This window comes from Tubulanus polymorphus, chromosome 7 (genome assembly GCF_964204645.1).
Source record: "Tubulanus polymorphus chromosome 7, tnTubPoly1.2, whole genome shotgun sequence".
NCBI classification, from domain to species: Eukaryota; Metazoa; Nemertea; class Palaeonemertea; order Tubulaniformes; family Tubulanidae; genus Tubulanus; species Tubulanus polymorphus.
Window position 1 is genome coordinate 5,988,416 of NC_134031.1, and position 26,027 is coordinate 6,014,442.

At 38.6% G+C, this 26,027-nt stretch overlaps 3 protein-coding genes across 6 annotated transcripts in view; 2 read left to right on the forward strand and 1 right to left on the reverse strand.

Annotated features, from left to right (window-relative positions):
* Window positions 1–4,109: 4,109 nt before the first annotated feature.
* On the reverse strand, window positions 4,110–25,077 carry LOC141908037 (GPI-anchor transamidase-like). 2 transcript variants are annotated; one of them, XM_074797819.1, is made up of 10 exons: window positions 24,896–25,077; window positions 9,156–9,301; window positions 9,011–9,069; window positions 8,501–8,577; window positions 7,302–7,413; window positions 6,887–6,983; window positions 6,022–6,139; window positions 5,713–5,823; window positions 5,076–5,236; window positions 4,110–4,757 (listed from the first exon to the last, which is right to left on the reverse strand). In XM_074797819.1, the coding sequence occupies exons 1-10, from the start codon at window positions 25,004–25,006 to the stop codon at window positions 4,643–4,645; spliced, it is 1,107 nt and encodes a 368-aa protein (XP_074653920.1). In that variant the 5' UTR covers window positions 25,007–25,077; the 3' UTR covers window positions 4,110–4,642. The 2 variants fall into 2 exon arrangements, with proteins under 2 accessions (XP_074653920.1, XP_074653921.1); XM_074797820.1 differs by lacking the exon at window positions 24,896–25,077 and adding an exon at window positions 9,643–9,719.
* Window positions 9,959–23,551, forward strand: LOC141908036 (adenylate kinase isoenzyme 5-like). Its single transcript, XM_074797818.1, has 15 exons — window positions 9,959–10,154; window positions 11,129–11,348; window positions 11,803–11,913; window positions 12,313–12,488; window positions 12,992–13,105; window positions 13,855–14,046; window positions 14,370–14,466; window positions 14,824–15,186; window positions 15,893–16,068; window positions 16,705–16,818; window positions 17,922–18,113; window positions 18,621–18,689; window positions 18,786–18,807; window positions 19,339–20,310; window positions 21,960–23,551. The coding sequence occupies exons 1-15, from the start codon at window positions 10,095–10,097 to the stop codon at window positions 22,001–22,003; spliced, it is 2,922 nt and encodes a 973-aa protein (XP_074653919.1). The 5' UTR covers window positions 9,959–10,094; the 3' UTR covers window positions 22,004–23,551.
* LOC141908035 (uncharacterized) overlaps window positions 24,090–26,027 on the forward strand; it is a 48,247-nt gene continuing 46,309 nt past the window's right edge. For all 3 annotated transcript variants that reach the window (XM_074797815.1, XM_074797816.1, XM_074797817.1), the window contains exon 1: window positions 24,090–24,428. In XM_074797815.1, coding sequence (XP_074653916.1) covers window positions 24,275–24,428 — 154 coding nt within the window. In that variant the 5' untranslated portion in view covers window positions 24,090–24,274. The remainder of the gene's footprint in view (window positions 24,429–26,027) is intronic.

The window sequence follows — 26,027 nt, forward strand, 5'->3', positions numbered from 1 at the left end:
ATTATCCATTATCTAGAAATAAGGATCTCCTAAAATTTGATTCGTTTTTCCCTGAATGGAACGCGCGTAATCGACAAAAACACGTCACAATTCGAAGCGATTAAGCCCGATGATAAAACGCCTGAAAAGACATTCTCACCGGATAATTCCTACTTTATCACCTCCATTTGCGACAAAAGATTTATGAAAATTACCCGGATCTAGAACAAAGCGAACGAGAGAGTGCAGGAAACTTATAGAAATCAATCCATCTGTTTCCTTGACAACTGATAATTTCTATTGTCCAGTTCGGGCAGATTTATTTGATCTGTTGTTTTCTGACGAGCGCATGGACCTGGGAAAATTACGAATCTAATTTACAGGGGCCAATTGCTCAAAAATTGGTAAGAATTAAGGCTAAAAATTGATACCTCATTTCTCATATCTGCTGAGGTTAAAAGTTGATCCGGCGGGCCGACCTATCTACCCTAAGCTACTTTTTTGAAAATCACGATCGAGCTAACAATAACACACCCGGCAGCTATGAAATGATCACAAATTTCAATTCATTTACAAAATGACCTGGCCGCTGGCGAAACGATGTATCATTTTAATCTAACCAGAGGATAGTAGACATACATAGTGAAAAAAGTTCATTGTTACAAATGGTATTTATCCACCGGTTATCTTTACCCAACCTCAACTGGCCCCTGAACTGTGAATAACATTGCGCAAGGGCTTTAGGTCCCTGACACTTATGCTTTTGTGCTGTACGTTTTTTAAAATAGTACATAATTCTTTGTGTGATCTTTGTAAAACATCTAAGTTACGGATTTTGAAAAACAGAATCAAGCACACAACACCAACGCGTGTAAACGCCAGTGACAATACAAGACCGTGAACCCCCGGGGCTGACACTGTCTTCACAGTACCATTTGTCTGCATATTTCTAAATCAGATAACACGCTCGGAACTGCGAAAACTCGTCGATTTGTCGTTCTGTGAGAATCGTTTAATTTTCTTTTTTTCTTAATTTCGTTCCCATCCGCTTTTAGTCGAATTGAATTAGACAAGAGACAATAAGCCACCTACACAACCGATCTGCTACCGTAATTCCAAACGTAGCATCGCCGTCAGCCATTTTCGTTTCTGACTCCGACTGGGAAATTTATCATTGTTCCGATTGCTACAGGATTATAGGTACGCTGCGCATAAACTGTATCCGCCTCACCGTTTCAAAACGAACTCTCATTCTCTCGAGTTTCACACGGATTTATTCTATTGCCCCTCATGCATGTCTATTAAAACGATTGTAGAGCTCTCAATTTCATCTTAACCCGGTCGTTTGCCTCGCCGCCGGCGCCGTACTACACGCTGTAATTTCCTGCAAATTATTCTCACAAAATCCAAAATCTGCATCAATGGCGAAATATCATCAACAATCGTCATTCAATCGTTATCAGCCGCGCGCGCTCGCTGATGAACTTTGGAAGTGTGTAATGTTGACAAGATTTCTCATTTATTGTAGTATGCTATTTTGTGTATTTTGCATTTCAAAATTACTTAATATGATTAAGGTTTCGTGTGAATGTTTTTTACAATGTATAGAGCAATAAGGAAAATACAGGAGACCCAGAGAAATCAAGATGGGACATATGCGAAATTTTTCTAACTACGATAATGTCATTTTTGATGCATGCTAAAAGTCACAGTGAAGTCATTTTTATGCACGTAGCTTGCTGAAAGTCACAGGTAGGTTGGCCACGGTGAATAGTGTGTGACCATGGACGTATAAACTAAATTATACGTCCATGGTGTGACCAAAACAACGGACAATTTGAAATTTTTGAAATCTACCTAAGGTTTTTCAACATTGAAAACATAAGAAAATTGAAGAATATTTTCAACATAAGAATATTGAAATGTTGAATTAAATGCTGAAATGAAATCTTGTTGTGAAATCAAATATATGGGGATTTTTACCAGGGGGATATTTACCGAGGGGGTCTACCTGGGGATTTTAACCTTGTGGGATTTTTTCCTGGGGGATCATTACCTGTTACCATAGCCTTGGTATGATGGACAGAACAAAATTGTGTAAATTAACCTGGCCTGTATTATAGGCCTGTATGGTGTAACCTTTGGAAATCCGAGGCTGGGGCAAAATAAGAACAGGTATATATCACAGGGGCTCACATATATAGTACCAGGGATACTGGATGATCTAAGCTATGTACCCCAAAACTTCAAATACGAGCCCCTGTGGCATATATCACCCCTGATCACCCCCTTTAAAAATCACCCCTTTGTCTCTAGTTGCTTAGCTGATAAACGTCTAGTCTGTTTACGATCACAAATGATAGTTTTTTTTTTGGTGAAGTTTTTCTAACCTCACATCGAGACAGGTTGAACTTTGTTGAACTGGAACGATTATATTTTGTTTAGGGATAATTGAAGGTTATCTGCATATACACACACTTCATGCACTTGTTGTGTTGGGTTTTTTCTCTCAAGAGAGATGAAGGTTATAAAACAGGATGCAATTGACTGTAAAGTGATATACAGCTTATCATTCTCTGATAAATACATAACAAAGGTATATGATTAGACTTTCTAATATTCATTATTACACACACATCAAATATCCATGCGTTTGTCACTTACCCACCGCGCAGCGCCTGTCGAAACGAGGGGTTCAGATCATATACACGTGAATTTACACAATATTCTGTATATGTATCATTTCTGAACAGGGGCGAATCCAATGAGGATACAGGGGTGCGCAACCCCTAAAATTTACCCAGCCCCCTTTATTCCTGGCCCCAATTTTGTAAATACAATTACAGTCTCACATAGTTTTGCTATAACGTAGATAATGAGGTCAGATGCCCTGAAAAGTAACTAAAAGTCTAGATTTTCGAAATTTTCCCCTATAGGCTTCGCTTTATGCACCCATCCACTTGAGGAATACCAAAACCTCAACAAAAATGATTAATATCTTATATTCTTTGTACGTATATGCAACTAAATTGTTTCGATTGGTATATCATCTTTCAAAATTAGCCTCGTGATGGGCGCACAGCGGTGATTGGCAACTATTCTTTCTGATGCCGGTTGCCGCACGCGCTATCAAAAATACATTAATACAATTGCATTTTTCTATTGTTCATTTTCTCTAACCCCCGAGGCGTCCCTGGTGCGTGAGTATTTACTCTGAAAATACGAGATGTAAAAACAAATGGCTTCAGGACAGCGGGTCACGGGATCTATTTCTCGACCTTTCATGGGAACTTTGAGTTGTCGAAATCTGAAATTAGGTTTTTTTCTACGCGAACTACTTGGACGCGCGCGAAACCATCTGCTCGGATATTGTACGGTCACGTGCTCGAAGCAGACGACAATCGACGGACTGAATAAATAACGCGCGCATTACAGAAAACTAATCCTCGCGACAAACGCCGGGAAATCTGTTCCTGTGTTTTTAATCCGTATAATCTCCGCGTGTGACAACCTGACAACTAGAGTCCTCGATGATTCCGTGTCGATTCTATTTCTGCAACACGTTCTCAAGAGGGTTCACCTGGAATTACACTGGTCACCTATCCGGCAGTTCCAGTTTCGTAGTCGTGAAATCACAGGGGCAGATCCTGGGGTCGGTTGCATAGTCATGGCTTAGACTTTTTTTAAGACAAGTCTAAGACCAACTTAGTTCTATGGCCAATCTAACAACTAAGACCAGTCTTAAAGACCACTTTTGGACGAAAGTCACGAATGTGCAACTGCTGGCCCAAGGCGCTAATTCTGAAGAACTTGACACATTTGAAAAGGACACTCTGATGTTTCAAAAAGGCAATAATATCAGGGGCAATCCTTCAGAACCTGCCAAGAGGGCACTTAAATGTGCAAAAAAGTCACAATCAGACGCACTCTTACGCTGGAATTCACCTTTTTGCATTGATGACTAAACGCAGAGGGCACTCAAAAGATTTGATGGATGTCTACTAGTCTCCCTGGAACGGCCTCTGCTTGTCGAGGGAAATCTGGTCATTTCTTAACCGATCTACAATTCATTTTAGGCAAAAAACAAACATTTTGAGAAACTAGAAATGCTTTTCTAAAAAAATAACATATGGAAGATTTAATTTTTCTATTAAATTCTTATAAACATATTCATCTATTTACATTACAATGAAATTTTTTAGCGTAAGTCGTCTTTTGGATAAATTCACAACATATGATCCAACAACTACAGAGGCGGATCCAATAATTTGAGAAAGGGGGCGCCAATGGACCAATTTAGAATCATGATCATGCCGTAGACAATGCAGGACAGTGAACCGTCCTCTTGCGAGTGCCGATGGCGCGGTGCACATCAAGGGGGGTGTGGGGTGTGGGGCCCTCTTTTTTGCATAAAAACCAAAAGATTATGATGACTAATTCTATGTCAAACTGTTGAGCACTGTATCTTTATAAATTGACATGATATTGGCTATGTTTTTGAAATGTTTGGTTGGCCGAAAAAAGAGGAGCCAAGAAGCGTGCGCCCCTCTGGATCCACCACTGACTTATGCAAGTTTGACGAATTTTAACCCCCACAATGGTTATCTAATAATTTTACAATGATAATTCTGATATATTACCAGTTTGAATTAAAAGTATGTCCCTATACAGGAAATTGATCTAAATAAACAAATGCTTCATCCTGATTCTTCCTCTTCTTTTCGGTTGTTGATCGTTCTTCTTCTTCTATTTTTGGTCGATTTTCACCGCAATTAGAGCTAAAAAAAACAAACAACAAATGAAATCAATGAATCATTTTCTGCTACAAATCCTTCACATCGTGAATTCGAGAAATCATCGAGTACTACACATTATTAATCACGTCTGTAAGTTTGTAAATGAGGCGTCCATTCTGCGTAATGCACCGCCATAATGTATTTAACCTACGAGCAATTATCTAACTTAGATAATTGCTCGTAGATTTAACCAACAGAACTCCTTTTTGTCTTGTAAGCCTATATAGGCTGGCTTTTATTTACCGGTATGCATAAAAGATGACAATAAACTAATTATATAATATATATATATATATATACCTGCATGGAATATCTTGCGACGAGATATTCGTTTTTAATAGTTCAACATTCCGTACACTTCCGAAGAAATCGGTCACGAGCACTTTACTAGGATCCCGCCGGTATAAATCGGTTCGAACTCCGACTGTCGAAATGCATAGAAGTCTCGGACAAGTTCTTAACTGCAATACGAAAAGCAAACGAAACTCAGGAATGGATCTGGGACCAATTTGCCGCTGTATTCCAGATTTCAGAAGGGACTTAAAATTCTGCACAACAGGACACCCTTTTTACAGGACACCCTATTTAACAGGTCCCCACGCATAATATTTGGCCCCCCACCTGATGAAATTTCGTATTTACTGTTATTCAAGATGTTATGTAGAGGGCACCTCAGAAAAATATAGATGGCCCTCACTATTGTTTTTTCCTTTTTTATCTTAATCTCTATTTGATTGGTAATTAGTAAATCTCTGGTTTGATTCATTTTGATTTGGTGTCCTGTTCGAACCCATCACACCTGCCGGAAACGAAACAGGGAGCCACTTTTGTTAATACACAAACTCCAGCCATGGACTCGCCCTGATGGAACACTAATTGATATACTTAACTATTTGAGTAATCAACAATTACTGCCAGGGGTTTGATTGAAACTTACAAATTCGGCCATTGTTTTTTTACTATCCGGACGCACTTTTTCCAGGAATTCCAGAGCGTAATACGTATATCGGTCAATAACATAAACTCCTAGGGCTGGGTCTACATGGTGCTGGAAAAAAAAATTCACGCCAAAAATTACAAGTTTCTTATCATTTATTTACTCAAAGGGCTGCTGAGAGCAGCATTGGTGAAGACCCTTCTAGCCTCGGATCTTACGGGACCTATTAATTTCATATGAGGTAAGCAAAGTAGATAAGTGACGGACAAAAAAAAAATTCCATGAAATTTCTTCAGAGAGTTAACTTACAGACAGTGAATCCTCTCCTACTTGACTGCTGGCAACAGCGAGGATATTAGGCGAATAAAAATGTTGGTACATAGAAACCGCTTGACAGGTATCAACTATGAATAACATTTCATTGTACCTGAAACAAAGATATCGCCAGACCTATACATATAAAAATATCCAGCATCAGATGTATATATCCTGCACAAAGGTAAAACTACAGTTAACCCCATTCATCCAGAACATTTGGTAGACTAGCTATAAAATTGTATTCAATCCAGTTTATGAGAATTCTAGACCTAACATAGATTTTTATGTAGGTAGACTGAATAATGCCTGGATGAGACCAAAATCAGGTGGATTAACCCTTTCAGTGCTGGCTAATTAATACCCTATAGTGCTGAAGATAATTTGAAAATTCTGAAAAATCCCACCCTAGTGTGTTGAATAACAGGAATAGCACTATAGTGCGTCTACACCCTGGCGCAGTATATCGTTAGTTACTAATATTTCACTATGTTTGACAGGTGCTGCCATCTTTCAAGAGAGATAATTAGTAATTAATAATTAAATCAATAAACCGCAGTGCGGTGTACTAGCAAAATCCATCTCTGATTCGTACACCGCACTGCGGTGTAGACGCACTGAAAGGGTTAAGTAGGTACCGTGGAATGGGTATGACTACATGAATTTTCAACACAAGAGGTGCATGATGTCTACGATGTAGATACCGGTACATCCATGAGGATAAAACTGAATTCTACCTACAGTTTTTTAAAAACCTTTAGTGAATAAAGAAGGGTTTAACAAAAATGAGACAGCGAGTGAGACGGTTTACACAGTTTACATTATAAAGCACCACAGATAGGCAGAACGACTGACTCACCTTCGTTTTTGCCACATTTGTTCGAATGCATCGGCTAATTCGATACTAGAAATTTCTTCGGCATCTTGAAACTTCAAAAATCCATCCCCACCATGTCCTGAAAAAAAAAAACGCAAACAGAATGTCATTCACTCGCCATCATACGCAATTCAAACGACAATGATAAACAAAACATTGCGGAAGGACAGATTTAGGGGGTGGTCAACCCCTTTAAAATTTATGCCCTCCAAAAAGTGTGGAAGAACAGTTAGCGAAGACAATCCTAAAAAGACGAAAATAAATAAATCCAAATGTTCCCCGATAAGAGCCAGGTGTCCTAAATTTTCCGTTGGAGGTTTCAAGCTTGCAGCCTCGCTTTGCCAAATATGCCCTTTTTTCAAATCAAGTGCTGATAGATTGAAGTGTTTTGCCTTACCTGTCATGTAAATCAATATATTACTTCTCTCGTCGGAGAGAAGATGTTTAGATCGCGGAGTACTTGGAGGCAGACGGCCGGTTAGAACTCGGATGAAATTCTCAACTGTCACCTTCAAAAATCGAAAAAGAATTTCAGATATCAATTCTTGTTATAGGTTATGGTACACAGTACACTCTATCTAAGCCCCCTCCCCAGTCAAATTTGTTAAACTCGAATGATTGTTCCTCTTGCATAACGATCCTTCAATGACTTCAGCAGAGTCTACCGTAGTTTATTGTTCGTAAAATCTGAGAACATGGAAAATGAAAGATAAATTTTACAAACGCGAATCATCATCCAGGTCGTATCACTGCAATTCAATATCCATTCTTCCATCGTAATCCGAGTTACAAATATGTGCACAAGAGGCAGTAGCATAACATGGCTGCCAGTCAAGTATACAGGGTGTCCCGAAAAAAATGTCACACTGATTGATTATTGATTTAATAAATGCTAATTGATTTAAGGGAGCGTCCAGAAATTACGTACCTCAAAATCTCCCGTTTTTCTGACCCCCTCCCCTCTTGTACCACCTTGTACCAAATTCACTGACCCCCCTCATAGGTACGTACCATGGTACCCATGACCACCTCCCCAAATTATATTGATGCAGAGAACACAAATCAAAACAAAATATAGAAAATATAAATACCTGATTCCAACGAGTGCGTGTAAGATTGATACCGGTACCTGGTATGGGGAATTCCCTGTTAAAGTCTACTACTAGTCACTTGAACAAGTCACTAAAGGCCGCGATAAAACACCAGTGGTATCGGCTATTTTCATTTGAGTATAAAATATGTACCATGATTGATTAATACCCCCCTCCCTCAAAGTATGTACCTTTTTTGCTGACCCCCTCCCCCATGTACCACTTTTTACCACTTTTTACCAAAATTCAGTAACCCCCTCCCCCAATTAGAGGTACGTAATTTTTGGACGCTCCCTAATAAGATCTAACTGATAAACAGAGTTATGCATTTTAGCAAAAATACACAGAGTATTTTTCATTTTAGTCAATTTGTTCTAGAATGAAGCCATATATGCCCTTTTACAGGTTTCTCTGCTCCCCCCCAACATTCAAATGCTAAGAGCGGCTCTGGAATTATTATATAAAAGGTTAAATCAAATGCGATATACGGTAATGATATATTTACCTCATAACCTCTGTAATCTACTTCTACGTCATCGCCATACACATTGATATGCTGATTAGCATTGTTAAATACAGTAGCTACAAAAGACAATCGGACGATGTGAAGAAACATTCTTTTTTGAAAAATTCAATTTGTGGCCTAACATATAGTTATAATGAATTCAGATCATCCGATACTGACGAAATACATCTGGATTATGAGAAATCAAGATTAAAGACCTTATGCATATTTTCAGGGTAAATCCAGCGGCCAATATTAAAGGACTTGTCATATCCCAAAAGGCCAATTTGATGTCCAAAAAGGTAATTTAGGGCTACTCCTACATCAATTATCTTTGCTGACTAAAATATTTAAGAGCACTCAAAAAAAATTTGATGGACTTGAACTTAAGTCTCAAAAGTCCAGGCGGATCTGCCCTTGATTTTATATACATTTATGAACCGTTAATAATCCGAGTAGATCGAAATCAAGATATAACTTATCCCAGTTTGACGATATTGCGAAACCAACCTGCTCTAGGATTCCTAGGGTTACATGCCATATCTTCCGCCAACATCAAAATAATTTGACTAAAAAATACATTTCAAATACCTTAGGTCATAATTCAATCGGGGATCAGTTATAGGACAATGTCAGATTTCTCTAGATGAAATACCTGTCTGGTACACCGAGGCGTTTTACACTTCTGTAAACTGACAACGCATTCGCAATGTGACGGTAATTGAACCAAAATCTACTAGTATCGACTATCACTACCCAGTTATTCGTGTGACCACTTCGGAAAAAATCTTCAACTTTCTCCTAAAATATTAACATACAGTTTTATTGTAACATTTCAAGACAAAAATTGTTCAACTGTTCTATCGAAAACAATTCATGGAATTCTTTCCTGCACTAGGGTTATATAGGTCTCTAATGCAATAAAGGTACCTAAAATACTACTGAAACAAATCTTTTGCCATCTGTCAATATTTAGCGATCAATTCGCCACCTGGTGGTAAAAACTCGCATACAAAAATTCTGAAGTGAAAACTACTTGATTAACATGGAATTGACAGCATTACCAACAATAGATTCATAACAAAATACATTCTTTAAATCTTAGAAATAAGTTCTTTCTAAAAAACTTAATTCAAACTTACAGTAGCATCCTGGAGCGTCATTAATGGAACGAATGCGAGAAAAAATACGGAAATAATAATTTTCATGGAGGCTGACATCTTGAAAGTAGTGCGAAAGGTTGAACTTAAACACAGATAAACTGTTTATAAAGATTAGATAAATTAGACATGATTGTGGAGGGGGCGAAACCAAATACTCGATTGCATATAAGTATGTTCATTTAGTATAAACTGATGAAAGACTTTCGCACATTCTTTCCGGGCACTACATTTTAGTACAGCGCCATCTAGTAGTTAGAATTGAGACTATGTCGTCATGGCGACTAACCATAAACCAAGCACTGTGTGACAACCTACACGAACAAGATAGAGAGTGAGTGTCACTGTCATTCTGAATGATATTTTAGCGATATTTCATCATCAAAATTGAGCCTGAAACCCCCCGCAGATATATCCGCGTTGACGGAGGCAAGATGACGACGGATGATGCGAAATCCTACCTCGCTAAGCGAGAAGTACCGCAACTTTTCGAGGTAAGAAAAAGTGAAATTCAAAATAGGCCCTTCAAAATATTGAGGACATGTTGACTGACTTTTTTCTTGAAAACAAATTAGAACTAGGAAGCCTCGGTAAAAGTGCAGATCCGCACCTCTCGTGATTGACGCAATCTACTGAATGACAGTATCCAGGCTAAGATCTTTCTAGTGAAGATATCTTAAAATTAACCAATGGCATGAAATTGCTGATGACATTTTGAATCTGAAACAATGATATTTAATGTAATTGATTGAACCGTTTATTTACGCGGAGAGGTGCGGATCTGCACTTTTACCGAAGCCTCTAGTAAACTGAAATAAACAAAAAAAGATTTTAAGTCTATTTAAGATGGATGTCAAAGCTCCCTGGACCCTCTTCTTGGTTCTTGGCGTTACTAACTGCGTTGAAAAATTGGTTGCCAAATAAAACCAACGGAAAATTAATCTAAATGTGGTGCCCTGTCACCTGCATACTATGCGATAATCATTTATCCAGTACAATCGTGCCACCCAATAATTCAACACACATTATGCAATAAATCTTTATTTTCACTCCGGGCCAGCCGAGGCGGCTTCGGGCAATAATTTTGTCAGTGATTTTTTTAGCAGCCTGAATCACGATACCTGTTTTAAGATATTTGGCAATCTTAAATGAATGTTTTAGATTTAATTGGATTTGTGCTTATTAGATATGAGTATGGTTATATTGTATTATCATATCATTTTCTACATAGCGAGTTGTGAATATTTTGAAAAAATTTGCATATTAAACCATGGTCTCAGTAGCCCCCTGGGCCCAGTTTCAAGAAAAAGTTTAAGCCTAATAGGCCTATGGTTAAGTTTGAATCGTCCTCATTGAAAACATGAAGTAACCAATGGCAATTACCGGTACACCAAAAATTGGGAATTGGGCCCAGAGACGTCGCTGAGTTTATTCAGCTTTAAAGAGAAACATTTTTTCTATATTTCAGTGTTTGTTGACGGGTTTGATGTACCATCGACCGAAGGAACACGTCGACTATCTGATCGATTGTTTGTCGAAAATCAAACAGCAAGGCCTCGACCACGTTCGCTGGAATTTATTCATCGAGCAAAGACGTAAAACTCCGTTGCCCCCGATAACGCCGCCTAATGGCGGTCGTCGGAGTTCCCGTCCCGGATCGAAACGATCGGGTAAAAATATGTCGAGAGGTTAGTTAGTGATTCGTGACGAAATGAAATCTACGCATTGAGGTCCTTGAATTGTTGCTGTCCCTAGATGCCCTCCCCCATTGTTAGTAAAGAGATGTCTTGTATCCTTGATAACAATTAAGCATTCACCACTTGCTCATTAACCTGAATGATTTCTAATTGTTCCTGATTCAGCTATTCGCAATGTCTCACTCTGAGTATAGGCTATCTGTGCACTGTCTTAACTTAAGTCGTGAATTTAAAATTTACTTAGAAGTCTAAGGGTTTGTTGCTCTCTTATGATATATATACTTGCGTATGTAATGTAAGATTGGTAATTTGGCCAAAATGCTTAGCCTTGATGAGTCTTAAGTCTTGACTTGTAGAATCAGATTCCTCCAATGAATTGTAGATTCGAAACAATCAGATTTAAAAGCTAACTTAATCGTTTTTCGCGCTCTATTTATTTGAACAGAAGGAAGCAGGGACATTCGCAGAACTAGTCCGCTGCCACCTATTGGCGGGTGTGAGAAAGCGTCCGAAGATCAACTCGATATCCAAAATGTTCCCGTGATATTCATGATGGGTAAGTTAAAAAATGATGTTATAACAACAACGATGTTTAAAATGAGAACCAAATCAGAATTAAAGAAGTAAATATTTCATCGGGATTTCTGTAGATGAATGGAACCTGATCCTTATATTTGTGATATAGGCCTAATCGGTATTTGATTTAGGATAAACTCTAAATAGTGTAAACTTGCAGGCATCTTAATGATATAAACCGATTAAAAAAGTAGAAATTAATTTGATGTTTTGAATTGTAATAACAAAAAATTCCTCCTCGTCATGTATTTTTGGTAAAAATGAATAAAGGAACTTGAAAAGTGGATTGGGCATCTGTTTGTAAGCAGCAATTGGGTCATTTTTGGATGGACGTAGAGAACAGTTAGTTATTAATGTTTATTCGTGTTTTGTTTTGAAGGTGGACCAGGAAGTGGTAAGGGTACACATTGTAAACGACTGATCGAGAGATACAGCAAATGGGTACATTTATCGATGGGCGATTTGATACGCGATGAGGTCGGACGTCGAGGAACTTCGGAGGAAAAATGGGACATGATCACCGATTTATTACAAAAAGGAGAAATGGCGCCAGAGGTACGTATAGAGGTTTCTTCATCGATGTCACCCACGTTCACAGCGTTTTTGCCTCAAATGGCAGTGAACTGTGACTTATTACTTCAGTTTGTCGCATGCGTTTGAATCAAGCTGATATTTGCAATCAATGCAGGCAAATTATCAGTGTTCTTATGGATTTTGGAAAATGGTAATTTTTTTCCAGACCCATCAAAAAATGTTGAAATTTTGTTTTTTCTCTATGGCTATGGAAAATCAAAAATGCGTCTCAAAATAAAATTTTCCTTTTACCGAGGTATTTTGAAATTTTTGCCATAGGCTTATATGTCTCATTGTATTTAATTTGGGACTGATGAAATTAATGCATATTATGCAGAAATCCAGATTGAAAGTAATATTCACCATGTAAGGGGTCAAAATATGATGTCAAGTCTTTAGTCTGTTATCAGATTCCTATGGATTGATCTAGCTTGTAAGCGTATTTAATCCAAAATTTGTTCATTCTTGATATTTCTTTTGTCTAGGAACTGACTATGGAACTGTTAACCGTGAACATGAAGAAACACCAGGGGGCAGCCGGGTTCGTTATCGAAGGATACCCGCGAACTTTACAACAAGTGAATGAATACGAGGCCAAGGTAATGTTCGCATACCGCACGCTCAGTCCTCGTCTATTAACATTACTCTAAGCTTTCATAAATGGACTTATCAACAGGCTTCCTGGGACCCAATCCCTCAGACCTCGGATACGTTACCACCATAATTTTTCCAATTTTTGATCGTTTTCACTTTTTGCACTTCCCGCACTTCATCTGATACATTTTTCTTTTGAAAATGGACTAAAACGGTCATGTCAGGGTGACCACACTGAACTGGAAACCTGTAAAACTCAGAGAATTCGACTAATAATGTTTTAAGCTATTTTACTGTCTTTTCCTGCTGTTTTATCATATGCTTTTTAAGTTCTTGATTTTATGTAAATGTATTAACCCTTTGTACAGCGCATAGATTATTATTATTTTAGTTATGCGCTATATAAGAAATGAATTATTATTATATTATTATTATTATAATTTTACCAAAAATCTGGAAAACTCGGGTAATTTGGATATTACCTTTGACCATGTGTTTCTTTATCAATACATGATTTAATGTAAAATGAATGAATTGTAACATATTCATGGTCAGGAAGTTGCCACCCTGTGTAACATATTTTCATTTATCACAACGAAATGATCATCAATGGCCCACAAGACTGGTTTAGGTTGCAAATTGATACCTATATAGTATTATGATTTATATAGATTGGACTCTGTATGAATTGGACTCTGATATGGCCTGTGTAAAGAAGAACTGGTAGTGATTTTCAGGTTGTTTTTTATTTCAGGTCGGTCGAGTTGATCTGGTGTTTTTGTTGGATTGCGAGGAGTATTACCTGCAGAGTAGATTGTTATTGAGAGGAGAATCGCAACGTCGAATGGACGACAACCTGAACGCGATCACCGCGCGAATCGCTAAATTCAAGAATCTCACGTTACCGGTCGTAAAACACTACGACGACAGGGGGCAACTCGTTATTGTAAGTATCTCGGTCATTCCATTCAGGGGGTTTGATTAATGAGTTTTCTTGGAAGGTCAATGATAGTTCTGCAAATATCACATCTGTGAAATAAATCCATTGGAACATCTTACAACGTACATATAATTGGTTATAAAGGTTTCAAAAATTATCTTTAAGCATCATAGTTAAATTAAGATTAATACACCGCTGTGCGGTGTACTAGCAAAATCCATTACCGATTCATTCACTGCACTGCGGTGTAGATGCACTGAAAGGGTTAAGAAACATTACACCTGAAACTGTACATTTAGATAAAGCGATTGAACGTTTTGTTTTTTCAGTTGGACGGTGATCGCGATTCGGATGAGATATTTTATGATTTATGTTCGGTATTTGATAGCGTATTCTTCCAGTCTGGCCAGGAAACACGACACTCTCGTAAGTTAACAGAATTCATTTCAATGTTTTGTAAAAAATAATTTAAAACAAATATTTTTTCCCTCCCCACTTATTTCAAGTCCATCAAATCCGTAAACCATTCTACTGTATAAAGTCCAATATGGTGTCATATGTGGTTGATTAAACAGTAAATAGGGTATCGCCATAACACCAGTGCTGGGTACAGTTCAGTTCACAGAATGAACTGAAGAAGGTGTCGGCCAAACGAACGCACTCATTTCTACAGTTGTCGGCAAAATTTCATTCTTAAATGATAATTGAAAATGAACCGATATTCTGTGACTCCAAGGTCCGAAATAGCTGCAGTGCAATTATATGAAGTTGGTTCTTTTACAGCTCATCCACCATCGCAACCAAAGAGTCCACGCCACAGTCGACACGGAAGTCGCCATGGGAGTCACCACGGAAGTCGCCATGGTAGTCGTCACAGGAGTCGTTCACGGGGCCGCCATGGTAGCCGCCACGGGAGTCGTTCGGGGAGCCGCCATGGTAGTCCCCGCAGGAGTCGTCCAAAGAGTCGTTCAGGGAGTCGCCATGGTAGTCGCCATGGAAGTCGTTCAAGGAGTCGTTCAGGCAGTCGAGGAAGTCCGAACGAATATGGTATAATACCGGTGACGTTCATACCTGATATTACCGTTGATCATGTCGACCAGGGTCGTTGTCTAGGCTTACCCCAATGTCCGATCATATTTGTAATGGGTAAGCATCTTTTTTGAATAAATATCTAGTATTTAGAGTCACGGTAGTCACAATTTAAGCGACCATGTATTGCTACCATTTTTTAAATGAATCTAGTTGTTTCACAAAATTCTTAATTGTTGAGTTCGTTGAAAATAAAATAGTACGGGGTAATCGTAATTTTGTTTCGTAAAACTGGGATCCACTTCAAAAGTTGTGGATAAAGATTTGATTCCTGAGTCAACCAATGGGAAATGTACTAATTTGACTCATTATCTTAGCCGGTCTATTTGTAAAACTGTACAAAAGTTATATAATACAGTAAAAGGTAATTCGACTCTGTGAAGCCAGGTCGCGATTCCGAACCCTGTACATAACCGTATTGTCCTGGGGCAAGACACTTATCCTCATTGCCTCTCTCCACCCAGGAGTAAATGGGTACCTGGTCTGATAGATGACTCCTGAGCGCCTAGCAGCTGCTCGGATGTTACTTCTCCCCAGGGAGAGATGACTGATACATGGAATAGAGTTATAGGCTTCGGTAATAATACCAATTTGGAGCGCATTTTGAACTGGACTATGTTTAGGATACCTGCGCTATATAGATAACATTTATTTTCTAATTCGAGTCGGAATCTCTGGAAAATATCGGATATCAAAATATATACATTGTGGATATCTTCTTTTTTTTTCGAAATCAAACAGACATAATTCTTATCGTACGTAGGTGGTCCCGGCAGCGGTAGGAACACGCAGTGTAAGAAAATCGCCGGTAAGGCCGATGGATTCGTGCATCTCGCAATGGGCGAAATACTGCGACACGAGATAGCCGAGAAAGGAACGGCCGATGATAAATGGGCAATGGCCGGGCAACTAGTACAAAAAGGAGAACTTGCACCACACGTAAGTAAAACATATCGAGATGAATCGAGGGAGGATCCAGTTTGTAAATTTGACTATTCCTGAAAAATTACTGCTCAATTATCTGCCGGCGACGAAATTGACGGATTCGGCGACGGATTTGAAATCCTCCCCCAAGAAAAATTTGAAAAATGACTCATTTTCCTTGTATCTAAAGATATTCTGATCCTGTCAGATTAGGTTCTTCTAGAAAATATGTTATTCACATTTTTCTGACTATTTTCTGGAATACGATGGAATGTAGCTTGGATCCGTCCCTGGTAATATCCATGTAAGATGAATATATGAGAAAAATAGAGAAATCCAACGATAAATCAGCCAAAATGAAAATTCTTGAATAGCGTATACCCGCTATATGTTTTGAGTGCTATTTTAGTACATCTGATGACGGCTTATAGTCTAGCCGAAATGACGCTCTATGTATGTATATATGTATGCATGCATGCATGCACATACATGTATACATACATATATTACGGTATTCGAGAACTTTTCATTTTTGGCTGATTTACTGTGGGATTGGGTGACATAGATAGTGGTGGTTGCTGAGTTGAATTAATCCATTGATCAAAAGATGTACCCGTATGTAAATGTATATTTTATGAATTGTTTTTATAGGAGATGACTAGTCTGCTGCTAGTGGAACGTATTTCCTCTCTAACCGATGCTAAGTGTATAGTGATTGAAAGTTTCCCGAAGAACGTACAACAAATCGCCGAATTCAACAAGCTCGTAAGTCAATTACTGGGCCTTTCGTTCGCTGAGTTCAATGGGCAATTACATTATTTGAAGTACTGCTGTTATCGCATGCTATCAACGTTTTTTAGCTCTGTTCATTAACTAGCCTAGCTTTGTGAATCCAAGTTGCTTAGCTGTCACTTAAGTTAGTACTGGTATATCTCATCTGAAATAACTTAGCTAAGGGCTGATAATGGTTAAAAGTTACTAACCAACGTGAACTACTTAAAATAGTTTTTCTATGAGAAATGATGGCCACCTATCTGAATGAATAACATAGAAGAGGGTCATAGTCTAATAGACTATGATCCTCTTCTATGTTACTCCTGGGATGTTACAGTTGTGTTATAACCAGGTCAGGGTCAGGTTAGGATCTGTGTAAGTTTCGCTGGCTGGTCACCAAAAATTCAGCTTGGTTTTTTAAAACCATCAACCTGCTGAGTGCCACACGGGGCATTATATGTGGGTTTGAGGTTCCTATTTCCCAGTTACGGGGAGAGAGAAGAACCCCTCACCGAGAGGCTGTTGATGTCGACCTACTGGTCTTGTGCATATTTGTGTTTTAACTCTTTGCCTGCCAGGCCTATTTTTCAGGAAATGCTGCACTTTGCCAGGATTTCCGTGTTTTTCTGAAATTCATAAAACAAAAACTAGAAGAATCTGCTTCAAAAATCTGCTTCAAATTTGTTTTATTTTGTTCATCTGGCCTTGGTTTTTCATGTAAAATGAGCGGCATTTCTTCTAAGAGTGATAAAATCTGCAGCAATAACCAGCGAAGAGGGGGTATTTTGCAGAAAATATGCCCATTCATACGCGTTCAGGCCTCATTTCAATAGATGACATCACTAACACACTGCATAGAACGACTGGTGATAGTCTGTTTAGTAGTAAAAGGCATTAAACTAACTGGTGTTGTGCGATGAATTCGCCATCTATCATTAGAGTTAAGAAACAAGTCAACCGTAGCAGTACGGTTTTGGCAGGCAAGTGATGGGAGATATCGAACGTACCAGTACGTGTTTGGCAGGCAATGAGTTAAGTAGTTTTTTGCTAATCGATAGAATTGTCATACAATATGTGTCTACTTTTCGTGACAGGTCGGAGGGATGAATCTGGCGGTGATATTGGACGTTGAAGAGATCACGATGATTAGACGTCTGCTCGAACGAGGTCACCTCAACGATCGCGGCGACGATAATATCAACGCTATTAAACACCGGATCAAAAACTTCAAAGATAATATTTTGCCTCTCGTGAAATACTATGACGATATCGGACAGTTATCTATCGTAAGTAGATTTCATGCTGAGCTCTTTACAACTTGGCACAAGGTCAAGGTCATAGTGATTGATACCTGCTATGATGATACGTACTGTGATGTATATGATAAAACGTGCTTAACTCAGACTAATGAATGATGAAATTTCACCTGAATTACAAGAAGCCTGAGTTAGAGATGAATTTTAGGATCATTTGAAGATAGGTGCTGAATTTGTAATCTGTCTTAGGTCGATGGGCTTTGTTATGTAGCAGTAGGCCCACAAATGCTACCTTACTATATAGATTAGGGCATTATCAATGTCGATTTTCCTTTTTCCTATAAGCTTGGGTACTTAGTCCACGAAGCAAGTGGTTAAGCAGGAATCAGTATGATGAGACATTATGCTTTGATACTTCAAACGATTTTGCGCGTGATAACCCTTAGTGAAAAAGCCTTGATTGTCCAGGAAGAATTTAGTCAAATGTTTTTGAAATTTAATCATCTCAATAACTGAATTATTTTGTTTGTCTTGTAGATTGATGGTGATAGGGATGTTGATGCAGTTTATGCTGATTTAGAATCAACTGTGAATTCTGTTATTGCTGTAAGTTGTTTTTCTTTTGATCCAATATCAATGAGGAACTCGTTCCTTCAATTTAGCTATCGATTTCATTGCATACGTTTGTATTGATATTTACAGGACTGTGCTAGTGCAACGAACGGTAAGAATTGAGTTTAGTAATAATTGATTTTAAATCTTGAAGTAAAGGCTCAAAGGGCAAACGTATTTGTAACTGAATTGCCAGGGCGCTATATTCTATTTTGTATTTTATAGAAAGTGCTTTACCTGAATATCCATTATCAAATTTTATTGAAAGTTTGCTCTTTGGGCTCAAGACAACGGGTTACTCATATATCGTATTCATAATTTTGTTGTTCTATCATTTACACATTTACTAAAATTCTGGTTTGCTGTGTTTGAATCTCGTGATGAAACTTGTGGGTTATGTTAACGTACAGTCTATTAATGTGTTACGTGACTGCTGTTCTAAAAATTCAAAAGCTAGGTGTAGTTCATAATAATATAATTAACATCGCCTATCCCTCCAGCCTAGGCTGTGTTTTATGAGTCTCCTAAATAACTTTGTGTCAGAAATCTAAAAACCAGAATAATATCTGACAATGTGGTGTGACCATGCTCGAACTAAAAATTCACAATATTAATTCTGTGTTTTTTCTATCATTTCCCTCAGCGAATCTGTCACTCGTATCAGATCCAGCCTATCAGGTAGGGGGGGTGGCGGGTCTGGGAGATACTATTACATCAGCAGGGGAGGTAGACATCGAGGTTGATGATGGCGATAAAGTTGCTGATGAGGACCAGATGAATGAGCAAACAGACGGAAAACAAGAAGAATCAGAAGAACAGATTTCAGAAGCAGCTGTTTCTGGAAAACCTGACGGGAATGATGAGGAAATGATAAATAATGAGCAGAACAATGACACTGTACAGGAAGAAGAGATTGTTAATGAAAACAAAGATGAGGAGGTTACTGAGGATATAGAGACTGAGGGTGCTAATGAGGGTGGACAGGAGTTGATAGAAGAGGTTATTGAGAGTGGACAGACTCTGGAGGAGGGTGAGGCGATAGAAGAAACAGCCGAGGGTGGACAAATTCTGGAGGCGGGTGTTGCCACAGAAGAAGCGGCTGAGAGTGGACAAATTGTAGAGGAGGGTAACGCGACAGAAGAAGCAGCTGAAGCTGGGCAAGATCTCGGAGATGGACAAGAGGCAACTGAAGTTACCGATAATGTGGAAGCTACTGAGACTGAGCAAACTGTTGAAGGCGAAGAGAATGGACAGGCCAGCGAAGACACGCAGGAGATAGATGGGGGTAACGCGGAGGCTGATGACGATGGACAACAGACTGAAGGCGCAGAGATTGACTCAACAGAAGTAGATGAAGGTGGGGATGGTACTGCTGAAGGTCAGGAAGGTGGAGATGCAGTTTCAGAAGTAGTTGAAGGTGGGCAGGATACGACTGAGAGTCAAGAAGTTGATACCGTTGGTGAAGAAGGTGCTACTGAAGTTGCCGAAGGTGGGGAGGCTGAGACCGGGGGTGTTACTCAGAGTGAAGAGGGTGCTACTGAGGGTGGGGAGGGTACCCCTGAGGGTGGGGGGGCTGGATCTGGTCAGGAAAACAATCAAACAAATTCGGGTGAAGGTAATATTACATCCGTTATATATTACAGCTTACTGTATATATTATGATAGCTTTAGAAAAATGCACATTGACATTTGAATATACAGTGTACTAGATTTTAACATGTTTGCTGCCAATTACAATGAGATATCGTACCATAGCCAGTACTATTTATCTTGTATAAATCACATAGGACAATGTCTTCCCTGAGCAGGAATTTTGAACCATAGGCTAAGTTTTGTACTGTCGTAGACCTGCACTTTTATCAGGTTCAAACCCTATCCATATTTTGTAGCTAATCGCTTTTGTTCAGTCATTTTGATTGTTTCAATTCAATTCCTATCTGAATTATATGGTTGGATAAGGAAACATTACCCATTGGCCTTTGAGTACGCATTAACCTTGCTGTCAAGTACTAGATTGCTCGTACTGGTTGTAGCAACTGGGAAGAAAATGAGATGGTAGTTGCAGCGAACATGTTTAAATGCACCATAGATGATGTATATTCAGTTCACAGGCTGTTGTTTTCTTTATATTTATGTAATCTGACTATAAAAGACAGATTTGAATATACTAAAAAAAGTGATATAACAATTATGCCCAGATCTAATGTTTTCTAGTTTTTGCTTTTTGTTTACACTGTTTAATTTTCGATCCATGACGCTAAACGGGCAACAGCTCACTCCTATACACCGGTACTATAGGCCTATTTATGTAGTTATTCACTCGAGCAATGAAAGTAGCTTATACATTTTATATTATATTATGTATACCTTTTATTTAGTTTTCATCCTCATATTTGTATTTTCATGTGTACGTTGTATATTGAGCCCAATCACACAGAGCCAATTGCGTACTGTAATGCTTAATGTATATGAAAAAATGGCCGCTTATGCGTACAGGGGAGGGGGGGTTGAAAAATTCAAATTTTATGGGTACGTAATAAATGGATGATCCCTAAGAGGGCATAAATCAGTCACTCACAGTGGTGAGAGCTGAGTTACTTAGAGAAAGGATTAGCTCATATGGGATGATTTGATGTATGCTGAAATTTTCACAGGCCTGGTGTGATATTTTTGGTCAGGTCAAATTTTGGCTAAACGGGCATGGCCCCATTTGGCACCAGTGTGAACAGTTAGCCCTGGCTTAATTTGGCACGGGTCAAAAATGCTCGTGTGACCGTGGCTTTTGTTACATTGTGCATATTCTTTCATACATTGCATAGATTTCTGTTATAAGGATACAATTTTTCAATGGGTCACCGGCACCGCCACTATGGCAAGCAAGGATTTCGCAATGGTCGCCGGGTTCGCTTGTGGTTACAGGGTTACCGCGCTTCGATTTCTTCTGCGCATTTCAATCAAATTAGAATCAACTTTTCTTATTAGTGAATCAATTTTCAGTGAAATCTATACTAAACACTGTGTGAAAAAGCAGATCTCATATCTATTCATAGACCTGTTTGATGATTTTTAGATTTGGAAGCTTAAAAATCAAGTTAAAATTAGATTGAATGAAACTAATTTTCTCTACGAATAGCGCCATCTTTTGTTGGTGAGTGTCGGTACCCCAATTATTCTGGATGCGCGAGAATTAGATCATGATTGATGAATATATGTTTCGTTGAATTCCTTCTCATTGACATTTTCGTGTTGATTATATTTTGGCAGTTGAAGACGCAATAGTGGCGGAACATTTCGAGCCTCTCGGATAAGATGGAGCAGATGTCGTCATCGCCGCAGAAAACTGACTGATTTATTACAAGTTTTGTTTCCGAATGTTTTACGTGTATCGCGCGTGTGTATATCGACAGAGTAAAAATTCAAAAATTGTTCAAAGATATCGAAACGAAATGCCATCGCGAGGCGCTCTACTTCTGTTTTGTTCAACTTATCGCTATGCCAAAATATGAAGCTCCACGATTCAGAGCAACAGGTTTATAGAAAAGGGTTTGAAAATTATTGTCCCACTTTATCGTCATTCGCTGATCTGGAAATATTGTCTGCCTCTAGGTTGTGTTTTGGTATATATGCGTCATCCGTCCATCTAAAAATCAAATATTTCTAACTATTTCCATTGTTTATTTTTTAAATGATATTCATTTGGTACACGTTTCAAACGTATTAGCTATGCGAATTGGTTATACGGTGTTTTTTCGAATAATTATTTACCGATGTCGGGAGTGTAAAGAATTTGTATTTTTATTATATTTTTACAAATAAAACAAAGTTATTATGTAAACAAAGTACAACAAGTATAAGTCAATATACATATACATATATAGATACGAGTATCTTGTTAAAATGTGATATCTTATATATAATCTATTCTGTTTTATTTTTTTCAAGAAAAAAAGGTTTGAATCCATTATGTTATTGTTAGTTTTGTTGTTTTGATTATTATTAATTGATCTTCTTCGTTACTGTAGACGTTACGCAATGTACCGTAATTAGTAACAGCTTCAAATCATTGTATATAATGTAAAAACAAAAACATTATTATTTATTTATCTATGGCTTTTATACGGAGTATAACAAAGTGTCAAATCATGTACGGAATTTTCTGCAGCTATGTTTTTCCGTCTAAGGAGAAGGGCTTCTTTAAAAGCACTTCCTTATATATGTGTTTTGAAATGTGCAATTATTCAGAAGGATTGTTATGAGCTAAGCATCTTCTCGTGCAGGATTCAAACTCGATGGCCTCAGGACTGTGTTGAGGTGTTAGAGGTTGTCAGAGTGGCGACTGTTTGCGCAGGATCTCTACCTTAAAATATATCCAATTTCTTATTGCGGTGTATTTACTGTAGAAATGTCATCGACTGAGTAGATTCTAATTTCTGATTGGTGAATGAAAGGGACACAAAGTTTGAATTCTAGCGAGGGATGGCATGGGGAGAATGAATAAGGTTTGAATTGAATTCATGTTTGGAGTCTGAAAGTTAGACTTATATAGACATCAAAGAAAATGGATTTTTGAATTCTGATCCAGCTAGATCCAGATCAGTTAGGGCTTACCCTATGCGGAATTTACTAGAAATTATGAAATCATTCTACCACTTCTAAATGTAAATCGTATAACCAAAATGATATGCATATGGTCACTTCAATCACTAGAGCACCATAAACAACTGATTTTGTTTCCGAATTCCACCAAACCTCGCCTTTTTCGTTAGTTTCACGTTCAGAAACTGGAAAGTTGCCAGATATTTGTGATTTTTTTTGTGATTTTTTTTGTACATGTTCGAGATATTTTCTCGTCTCAGCCATGCAAATAAATTTAACTTTTCAAATATCGAAAATTGTGTCTATTTTTTGTGTAGATTTACTAGGCTCGTGCCCGAGAAACCATATGGACTTAAGTTTAATCGTCGTTGTATGTCTCTTCTTATCAGCATCAGTCAAATTTGGAATCAAAATTTTCGCCAGGACAGTCAGAAATGGACAAATGGAAATCTTGGTCTTAATATGTGGGAGATTGATCCAGTGCTTTTCATTACAACAACTTTGTCACAATTTATAAAAAGTGCCAAAGAGAAAGGATCTTTATTTGAACCATACTATTCATCAGAAGGCTTTTCCACCTATTTCGATCCAATTAAAATGTTAAATATGGCTAGGGATAGTGGTGCTGGTCATAGATAATGGGCTTCATCATCAATTATGCCCTTTGGCAATTGCCTCGGGCAATCCGTGAAATTTTTACTTGTCCCGCAGATTTTTGTCCACTAACCGGCATGTGCTGCCACCTGTACAGTAAACAAAATACTAAAGGTTCATTGACAGGTCAGGAGTAATCAAAGATGGCGGATGCTGGCTGGATTTTCTGTCTGTGAGGAATTTTTGGAATTATTTTCGATTTTGTGGCGTTTATAGCGGTTTTATTCGATGGAATTCTAGTCGGCAGCTAGGTCGGATTAAAAACGGTCGACATGGAGTGTAATACGTGAACGCGATGATTTCGGAATACGGCTTTAAACCCAGTTGAAATGGGTGCCCAGCAAACGAAGGAAAATCGTAGTAGTAGTAGTCAAGCTCATCATCAGGCTGCCTCTGCTGCTAAAGTCAAGGAAAAGAAAGCTGGAAAAGAAATTGCTCGAGCCCCCAGCGTGACATCAGTAAATATATTCACTGATCACACAGGTGAGGCCATTGCTTGTTAATCAATGTTATTTGCATTTCGATAGACAGCCATATGTAGCCACAGGGGCTCGTTACGATAGCTGGGGGTCCAAAATCAAAGATTTGACCCAGTATCCTAGGTACCACCTATAAAAAAAGAAAAGGGAGCTAACATTTTGACATACAAGAATTGACCTTCTCATTTCAACCCCTCATAACTTCGTAACCGATCGACCGATTTACACGAAATTAGATTCGTTTCATTCCTAAGAGGTGACTTTTTCGTTTGAGACCTTCCCCGATGAAATCGGACCGGAGACGCCCGAGAAATCACGACTCAAATCCGAAAAAACGGGTCAAAATATCCAAAGCCGGAATTACTAGGACGGCTTGAAGTGCTCAATTTCCGACGAAAAACGATGATTTGACGCGGTTCCCGGACGTTAATCTTCACATATCATACATCGCTGGAAAGCTTATGAACTGACCTTATTGACAGACGCGTTTATTTGATAATCCGTTCCGATACCCGCGACTGGCGAGCTGATAATCCAGATTGATGCGATAAATACGATTTCCAAGTGTATTCCGGCCGCCATTAACTGCGTGACGTCATGAGAAATCCCAGCATGCAACGCTAGATAATTAACATATTCAGTCGACCAATCACGTATCGCGAATTTATCAGTCCTCAGAGCCCGTGACGTCACACCCTCAATGGCGGTTCAGTGACGCTTAAAGTGCGTATTTATCGGTTCGGTGCGTATTATCACCTCGCTTGTCGCCGGTTTCGGAACGGATTATCAAATAAACGCATTTTTCAATAAGGTCAGTTCATAAGCTTTCCAGCGATGTATGATATGTGAAGATTAACGTCCGGGAACCGCGTCAACTCATCGTTTTTCGTCGGGAATCGACTACTCCGAGACGTCCTAGTAATTCCGGCTTTGGCTATTTTGACTCGTTTTTTCGGATTTGAGTCGTGATTTCTCGGGTGTCTCTTATCCGATTTTGTCGCGGAAGGTCTCAAACGAAAAAGTAACCTCTTAGGAATGAAACGAAACCAATTTCGAGCGAATCGGTCGATGAGTTACGAAGTTATGAGCGATTGAAATAAGAAGGTCAATTCTAGTATGTCAAAATGTTAGCTCCCTTTTCTTTTTTTATAGGTGGTACCTAGGATACTGGGTCAAATCTTTGATTTTGGACCCCCAGCTATCGTAACGAGCCCCTGTGTATGTAGCAGGACCTAGGCTGTGATAGTGAACCGAACCGCTGAAGAAGGGAAGTGCAGTGTAATAAATCATGAATGAAGAAGTAAAATACTGAATCTGATTCCATCCCGCTCCCCAGAACTCTTGTCCAACTCTTCGTTGATTTATATACTAATGACTAGTTTTTCTTTGTTTTCAAATTTGTTGCCACACATTTGTTGTATTTTGGTCCGATGAAATCATTGAGCATGCTGCCGCGATGATGTCACCTTAGGCTTTAACTAGGCTTATTGTGAAATTGTATATCAGCATAGGCTATAGGCTATATGACTTATAAAGCCATTATGGATGAATGGCAGTAGGCCTACTAAGAGTACCATAGAAAGAACTATGAGAGAAAGACTGA